This window comes from Rutilus rutilus (assembly GCF_951802725.1).
Source record: "Rutilus rutilus genome assembly, chromosome: 4".
Taxonomy (NCBI): Eukaryota; Metazoa; Chordata; class Actinopteri; order Cypriniformes; family Leuciscidae; genus Rutilus; species Rutilus rutilus.
Window position 1 is genome coordinate 33,269,380 of NC_140212.1, and position 9,250 is coordinate 33,278,629.

The 9,250-nt window shown below is 39.0% G+C and overlaps 1 protein-coding gene across 1 annotated transcript in view; it reads left to right on the top strand.

The window, feature by feature from the left end:
• Positions 1 to 8,774, top strand: part of LOC311289720 (E3 SUMO-protein ligase ZBED1-like) — a 31,341-nt gene extending 22,567 nt beyond the window's left edge. The window contains exon 3 of the mRNA XM_084407953.1: positions 6,500 to 8,774. Coding sequence (XP_084264079.1) covers positions 6,500 to 7,689 — 1,190 coding nt within the window. The 3' untranslated portion in view covers positions 7,690 to 8,774. The remainder of the gene's footprint in view (positions 1 to 6,499) is intronic.
• Positions 8,775 to 9,250: the final 476 nt, after the last annotated feature.

Below are 9,250 nucleotides of genomic sequence, written 5' to 3' on the forward strand. Positions count from 1 at the left end.
AAAAACACTAAATAATCATTTTGACTATGTATTGGAATGTAATTTACGGTGGTGTAAGGTGCTGGAAAAGCTTTAAAATGGACCTTGAAAGGTGCTTGAATTTGACCTTGGAAAAGGTGTATGAACCCTGAGAAAGAGTCCAAACTTTTGGACTACATAGATTTACATGTTGTATCCCTCAGTGTACCTGCGCTTGAAACAATTCCTAGTTGACACCATGCACAGTGCAACATTGCACTTCAGGCAAAAGATTGGAGTCCTCCATTTTGCACATAACGCAGATTCTTCTCGCAACAGTAGCATCACTTCCAAAATATTCGGGAAGGCATGTTTGGGTTGATGTACTTGAGCTGGCAGCTGATGTTGTTGGCTCTGTGGAATGCTTGACAAGCTCAGAAACAAGTTCTTCTCTGAACATTTTCTGGTTCAGAGGAGTCTTTTTCTGAGCTTTGGACTGTTCACTGTGCAGAATAAAGCTGTTCATAACAGCTACAACAGAGTCTGTTTGGACAGTAAATCCAGGAAGAGAGTTGGGCTAGTATAAAAATTGTCCATAAAAATGTGATAGCCCTGTCCAAGCAGACTAAAGGTGTGCTTGAGGACGGAGAAGAGTGACGTGGCCTCTCTGCGTGACTTGGAGGAATCCACTCATCATCAGATGAACTTACACTGTAACACAAAATTATAAACTTGTAAATATCTGAATACTCGCGTCCGTTTATTGTTTATTCGTTACGATAAACACGGACCACTAACACGGCCATTTGCGCATTGGAGAGCGCGCATTGGTAAGCACGCATTGGTATTGCAAGCACCACCACAATAATACAGTTAATACAAATAATAACTTCACAAAACGTTTTTGTAAGTCTAGAAACACTATCAAAGAACATTTCAGTTTGTATTTGGTAAGCTTAGAAGTATTTACTTACTTATCCACATCAGGATCCTCTCCTTCAATGAAAGCTGCTTCTCGCACCGAGTCAAAGCTTGCGCTTTCAGGATCTGTGTCACTAAAACGATCAATTTCTTCTAAAACAGCCTCTACGCCGACAAAAACCTTCTTCTGTGGCTGTTTTCCCTTTCCTGATGCCATTTCTGGAGCTAACAAACAAATCCGTGCGCACTGGTGTCTGGTGAGACCCAGCTCTTGCCCTGCCTCTACCTCTACCTCTACCTCTACCTCTACCTCTGTGTGTCATCTAGTGATCTTGTCTCTTCACGTTCAAGCTGCAATTTCACAGTCCCTGATTGGTCTGTTTGATCTCGCGATACATGCAACATTGCACATGGTGTTTGGCACTCGCAAGACATATCGAGGGATTACTTGGGCACGCAACCCCAGAAAACACTGAAAAACGGCTCATTTTGTAGAGAATAACCTAAGGTAAAGGATGATGTAGCATTTGTGGCTAACTGTGCTGTCTAGTGCGAGTAGTAGGGCAAATAATCAATAATTTCACTTGTGTGTTTACAAATGTTGATTGTATACCTCATGATACATTCAAAGTATTAGATATGTGATTATACCTCAATAAAAAGACTTATTGAACCTTCTTACTAGCAATGAGAGCTTTCATTTGATTATGGTTTTGTACATGTGCGTCATATTTGAGCGATATGAAAAATATGCGTATTCAACTATGCACTGTAGCAAAACAGCTTAAATGAGGGCAATGTATAATTAATAATTAATCATTCATAATCAATAATTAATCATACTGGTTATAAGCCATTACCTACACATTTTAAATCGCCCAAAAAGGGAATACAAAGCCCATATATTTGTATCTCTATATATAAATAATTAACCACGACGAATTACAATTAATTATGAATATACAGATGGGCTATATATCAAATTTGTGAATGCCTACAAAATTAATGTCACATCGAATAATTTGTTTGTCCGCCAAACGAATCATGCGATTTTTCTTATCAACTCTTAAGGAGGATTCTTCTTTTAAACTCTCAAGGGAGGCTATTCCTCTGGCCATGAGGAATAACTTTCTTGTTTTATAAGATTATTAACTTGTAGGCTGATCACACTTTATAAAGCTTGTAGCTAAAGATCATACACATTTAAGAGGCTTTTGTTCTGTGAGCAGCAAATAGAGACAATCAAGCGTATAATGGGTTTTTAATAAATGAAACTATAAACATACAACTACATCTAACAAAGAATACATATATGAATAGTATAATGAAAGTAATTAAAGAAAGAAAGCGCAGATTACAGAATGGCAAACATATCACTGACAATGAACCTTTGAGAACCAGCAAAGAATCACAACCACCTTAAGCAGGGGTATATAACCTTAACGCATTTAAACCTTGAAGAATAATAATACTTGCATTGATCTTTTGTTGCTGAGCAGGAATGCGTGTGTGTGAGTGTCCGTTCTTGGTATGTCCGTTAGTTGGACGCGTTCTTCCGGAGCTCGTGTAGTTCGCGGGAAGTTCAAACGGTTTACTTGTAGGAGTGCCAGAAACTTAGTTTAAAGTCCGTTTCTCTGGTAGGTAGAGATGAGTGAATACAAAAACTAAGAAGCGAAAGTAAAACACAAAACAAAACGGAGAGAAGACCAGAGAAAAAGAGAAAAGAGAAGCACGATGGCGTGTGCGTCCTTCTTTAAGGAGTTCGAAGTCCGCACCTCTTTTGGGTAGTTAGACCAATCGAATCAAGAAATTCTGAGTGGGAAAGAGTTTCTTTTGTCTCAGCTTGACAGCTTAATTTGCATGGTTTATGACGGTGTCAGGATTTTGTCATTTCTACTCCAAATGATGGTAAACACAGTATAATACATTTTATCATAACCTACTACATTTATTTAGCTTAGGCACACCGAGAGGTTTAACTAGGTACCAAGATTGATATAAATGAAAGATACAAAAATAGAGATACATTCTTATTCTTTAAAATAGGCACTTAAGAGTTTAACTAACACAACTAGGAAGTCACACTATGCTAATAACAGGGGCTAACCATACATGCATACCGGAATACATCATATACACTTTTGAATCACTTATATTCTGAATTTAATGCAAATAATGTTGGTGTGTGTGTGTATTTGGCATCTCAGAGGTCTTTTTCTGGCCACCTGGATTTCTTGCTTGCAGAGAGAGAGGGTTTGAGTTGATTACGATCTCTTTGAAGCCACCTCCTTGAGTTTGGAGGTGGTTCTGTTAAACTTCCACTCAGCCACAAACGTGTCAAAGGGGCAATTTGATTCAGACTCATCGGCGCTAAGCTATGATTTACATTTATGAGGTCGATGGTAAAAAGCATTTCTGAATCTTAAAATGACAAGTCATCGTGAGTTGTTCATACGCTACAGCACATAATTATGACGCGGCTGTTGTTGGGTGAAACAAGGTAATTTATTGTAATTTATTGGCATGTAAAAAAAAATGCCAAAGTGATGCATATCTCCAGAAAGTAGACATTCCAAGCTTTCAAATGGTACCAGATATGAGCTCATAACTTCTCCACATACATTTAAAATTTTAAGTACATTATTAATGACGTCATTTTGGACCCGGATCCGGGATCGTGGAGTTTAAGTGTTAACCTCGTAGTGCCTACTGTTTATTTATCAGTATTAGTCATATTCTTACAATCTTTTTGTATGAAAAGTAAAGGGGGACAGTAGTTGTGTGTCAACAATTTTTGTGTAAACAAATGTATTATAATAGGCCTATATAATTCCTAAAAAGGTGGGTCGCGGCTTGATGACCATGGGGAAATGTGGGTCCCATGGCCAAACTATTCAAAACATCATTGTGTAAATTGTGATAATTGTAATTAATAATCGCAATTACAATTTCAAGGGAATAATCGACAATTATGATTTTTGTCATAATCGTGCAGCCCTAATAGGAACTGTTGTAAGATGCATACAGAGTGACATTCTATTGCATGTGAAAAGCACATACTACAGTTTGAGCAGACTCACAAATGTGCTCTACTACAACAACTCCTCTTCTCAACAAAAATTGCATGTTCCCGGGGCAGGGTTTATGTGAATTTTAGGGTTGGTGATGTCACTAACCCAGGAGGGATGTTGTGTAGTCCCTACCAGCCGTTTGTTGTAGTCCTAAAAAAATAATTTCTTTAAAAGCAAATATCTTCCTTTGCTTTGAACTTTGAGCGTTGTAACTTTGCAGATGTTGTTTATGCTCAAACAGCAACTTTATACACTAACTAAAGTTAGAAAAGTGAAATCATAATCAACCACCCCTTTAAAGTTAGCATCTTGAACGGCTGTCTCATGAGAGCACGATTCAGATGTCTGAGGTCTAGGATGGGCCTGGGGCCGCCATCCTTCTTGGTAGAGGTCGACCGATAGTATATTTTACCGATAACAAGGTTTGACCGTACTTGCCGATAACCGATTAATCAAGTGATATTTTTAAAAATGGATAGTGAATAAAAAAACAAGCATAACACCCCAAGTAAAACAGTGCTGAACTGAAATGTGCTAAATTAAATAAATATATAAATATGAATTTTAAAATGAGAAGTTCTACAGAGCGAATTGTACAGAAAATGATTTAAACATTAAAATATTATAGGTTAAATGTGTATTTCTTTAGCTGTAATCTAGAAACAGCCTATGTAAATTTCATAGGTAACACTTTTTTTTAAATAGGGCTTATTCACCTTCTTTCCTGCATTTAGATAGGTGGGCAAATGCTTTTTTGTCTCAGTGCATGCATTGTTTTAGTTTGACCGGGTCGGCGCTAGCTTAGCTTAGCACAATGAATGGAATCCTTTGTTGCCAGCTAGCATGTCCTGAGTAAAAGTGATAAAAAAAAAACTAATTACTTCTTGTGGCCTGTGTATTCACAACGAGTACAAATAGCGATGCAGATTAACACTAGGTGATTTCCTAGGCAGATATTGACTTGGGACTATATTATGGGGAAGCACAGGCGAAGCACTGCTACTTGGGCGCAGAGATATCACGCAACACATGAAATCCCACGACTTCCGTCAACATACCCAGTTTACCCAGTCTAGGGTATTGTGGATTATTTATCAAATATTGTAAATAATTGTGTGTCTAATCTGTCTCAGTCACTACACATTTAAAGGGTTAGTTCACCCAAAAATGAAAATTCTGTCAGTAATTACTCACCCTCATGTTGTTCCAACCATGTAAGTCTTTCGTTCATCTTCGGAACACAAATTAAGATATTTTTGATGAAATCTGACAGAATTTTGACTCCTCCATAGGCTTCCAGTGTGACCGAAACTCACCGGCCCAGAATAGTTATTAAAACATCGTTAAAATAGTCCAAGTAACTACAGTGGCACTACATTAAGTTTATCATGCGACGACAATACTTTTTGTGCGGAAAAACAACAAAAATAACGACTTTATCCAACTATTAGTGTTCCTCAATGTGGGCCTCTGACGAGAGTTCACGGGAGCGCCAGGACGCATGCGCGAGAACTGAGCTTACGGCGTTCTTCTTCTACTACTACTTGTTACTGACTGCTCACTCCTTGGGAGTATTACCGCCATCTACTGTACAGGATGACGTCCCGACATTGCCGGGTGCGCAAAACGGTCTCTTCATAAGCCGAGGAACTTTATAACCTTAACGACTTTATGCGGTAAATTAACATCCCGCTGAACTGCCAGCAGCCATAGCTTCAGTCGCTCATGATCATTTAATGGGAATTTGTGAAAGGTAATCTGTTTATTTTGCAGAATTGGTAAAGCACCTTTACGTTTTTTCGTTGCTTTCTCAAGATTCCAACATCCAGGAAATGCACATTTTCTACCCATTGTAAAAACTACATCTAGACCTAAATCACAATAAGTGTCGAATTCAATCGCTTACATACAGTGCGCGTCTTCCTCTGCTTATGAAGAGACCGTTTTGCGCACCCGGCAATGTCGGGACGTCATCCTGTACAGTAGATGGCGGTAATACTCCCAAGGAGTGAGCAGTCAGTAACAAGTAGTAGTAGAAGAAGAATGCCGTAAGCTCAGTTCTCGCGCATGCGTCCTGGCGCTCCCGTGAACTCTCGTCAGAGGCCCACATTGAGGAACACTAATAGTTGGATAAAGTCGTTATTTTTGTTGTTTTTCCGCACAAAAAGTATTGTCGTCGCATGATAAACTTAATGTAGTGCCACTGTAGTTACTTGGACTATTTTAACGATGTTTTAATAACTATTCTGGGCCGGTGAGTTTCGGTCACACTGGAAGCCTATGGAGGAGTCAAAATTCTGTCAGATTTCATCAAAAATATCTTAATTTGTGTTCCGAAGATGAACGAAAGACTTACATGGTTGGAACAACATGAGGGTGAGTAATTACTGACAGAATTTTCATTTTTGGGTGAACTAACCCTTTAACACATTTTTCAAGTGGGTATAACATCTAGTTAAATATTGGTTTTAATGTTTTACATGTATAAATGGTCTGTTGCCTTGTGCCATTAAACTGGGGTTAACTTTTATTTGTCTTGTTTGCCTTAGACCTGATGGCGCTGAAAAAGGAGAATCAAGTACTGAATGAAATGGAAGCGAAAGATCAATATGAGAATCGTCATGGTTTCACAACTGAAGAAAAATCTATTAGTTGCTCACAGACTGAAAAGACTTCATCACAAGAAAAAGCTCAAAAGACAGAAACTGAAAGTTATTTCATCTGCCAACACTGTGGAGACAGATTCACTCGAAAAGCAAGCCTTAATAGGCACGTAAGCATTCACAATAAAGAGAAGGGTTACACCTGCTATCATTGTGAAAAGAGTTTTGATCAACTTCATGACCTCAAAGTCCACATGGAAGATCACAAGGGAAATAAGCCATGCATCTGCCTACAGTGTGGAAAGAGATTCAGACAAAAAGGAATTCTTAATAACCACATGCGGATTCACAATAAAGGGCAGCATTACCCCTGCCAACAGTGTGGAAAGAGTTTCAGTCAGCATAAAAACCTTGAAGTTCACATGGAAGTTCACATGGGAAAGAAGCCGTATACCTGCCAACAGTGTGGAAAGCAATTCAACCGAAAAGGAAACCTTAATAACCACATGAGCATTCACACCAAAGAGAAGCCCTACACCTCCAAACAATGTGGAAAGAGTTTTGATCAACATGGAAACCTCAAAGACCACATGAGATCTCACTCTGGAGAGAAACCCTACACATGCCCTCAGTGTGGAAAGAGTTTCAGTCAACATGGAAAACTTGAAGTCCATATGAAAGTTCACACTGCAGAGAGCCCTTACACCTGCAAACAATGTGGAAAGAGTTTTGATCAACATGGAAACCTTAAAGTCCACATGAGATCTCATACTGGAGAGAAACCCTACAAATGCTCTCAGTGTGGAAAGTGTTTCAGTCAACATGGAAGCCTTGAAGTCCACATGAGAATTCACACTGGAGAGAAGCCTTTCACTTGCAAACAGTGTGGAAAGAGTTTCAACCGAAAAGGAAACCTTAACATCCACATGGTAGTTCACACTGGAGAGAGCCCTTACACCTGCGATGAGTGTGGAATAAGTTTTACTATGAAAGGAAACTTTAAAAGGCACATGGTGATTCACACTGGAGAGAAGCCTTTCACCTGCCTACAGTGTGGACAAAGTTTCAACCGAAAAGGAAACTTTAACATGCACTTGAAAACTCACACGCGAGAAAGCCGTTCTAGCCGTTTTTAAGGCCTTTTTGTATGTAATCGTGCTCTATCTCCACAAAATGCAGAAAACGTCTAGTTTTGTTTTCTTCCAGCTACGTTTTATTTTTCTGGCTGCTCTCTTAAGGGCCCGAGTGTGCTCGTTGTACCACGGCATTGGACTGTTTTCTTTAATCTTCTCTAAGCGCAATGGAGCTGCGTCTAAAGTGCTGGAAAAGAGAGTCAAAAGTTTCTGTCACTATCGAGTTCTATCTGGGAGGCTGAGGACATGAAACTGATCAGGAATATAACTAATAAAGCAATCTTTAGTGGCAGAAGTGATCGTTCTAACATTTGTAATGCGGCGTAAATAAACCTTGTAACCTTGGGTAAATAAAGTATTCACGAGACTAGATAATGATCTGAGACGTCATCGCTCTGCTGTAGAATTTCAACGGCATCAACATTGATTCCGTGTGATATTGGATCTAGAGTATGATTATGACATTTCGTTACCTACATGTATATTAAAATTACCAACAATTAGGACTTTATCTGCAGCCAATACTAACTCTGATAGAAAGTCAGGAAATTCTTTGATAAAGTCTGTATGGTGCCCTGGTGGCCTGTATACAGTAGCTAGCACAAATGTCAAGGGGATTTATCATTTACACTAGATAGTGTTACATTAAGCAAGAAATTATCTGAAGATATTACTATAAATTACAGCAACACCTCCCCCTTTTCCTTTCAGACGAGGTTCATGTTTATAACAGTAATATTGTGGGGTGGACTCATTTAAAGTAATGTAATCGTTTGGTTTTAGCCAGGTTTCTGTCAAACACAGCACATCTAGATTATAGTCTGTAATCATATCATTAACAATAAGTGCTTTTGAAGTAAGGGATCGAATGTTCAGCAACCCGAGCTTTATCATTTGTTCATCTGCATTATATTGTTTTTTTGTTTGTTGAACATCAATCAAATTTTTTACCCTTAAATGGGTTTGGGAGTTTTTTGTATTTCCTAGTTTGGGGAACAGAGACAGTCGCTATATGATAATATCTAGGTGAAAGAGTCTCTATGTGATGGGATTTATCTGACCTTGGTGATAATATCTAGGTGAAAGAGTCTCTATGTGATGGGATTTATCTGACCTTGGTGACATGAAACAGCTGGCAGACAGTCAGTTTACCCAGTCTGTCTGCTTCCTGACCTGAGCCCCAGATTGTCATGTTTGAGCTCTAAGACTATGTGCCATATTACATAATTTCCTAGTTCGGAGAACAGACACAGTCTCTATATGATGATATCTAGGTGAAAGAGTTGGGCTTTATCTGACTTCTGTGACGTGAGACAGCTAGCAGATGGTAGGTTTAGCCAGTCGGTCTGCTTCCTGACCTGGGGCCTCATTTATAAACGTTGTGTACATACAAAAGAAGGCATGCGCCACTCTCTACGCAATAATTGGTATTTATAAAAAGAAAACTTGACGGGAAAATGTGCGGTCCTTCACACAAACTCTGACCCAGGCGTACGCACAAAAACGGGTGAAATGAGAAATGGCGACACCGTCGGCAGATGGAAGAAACACGTGAAAGTATGTG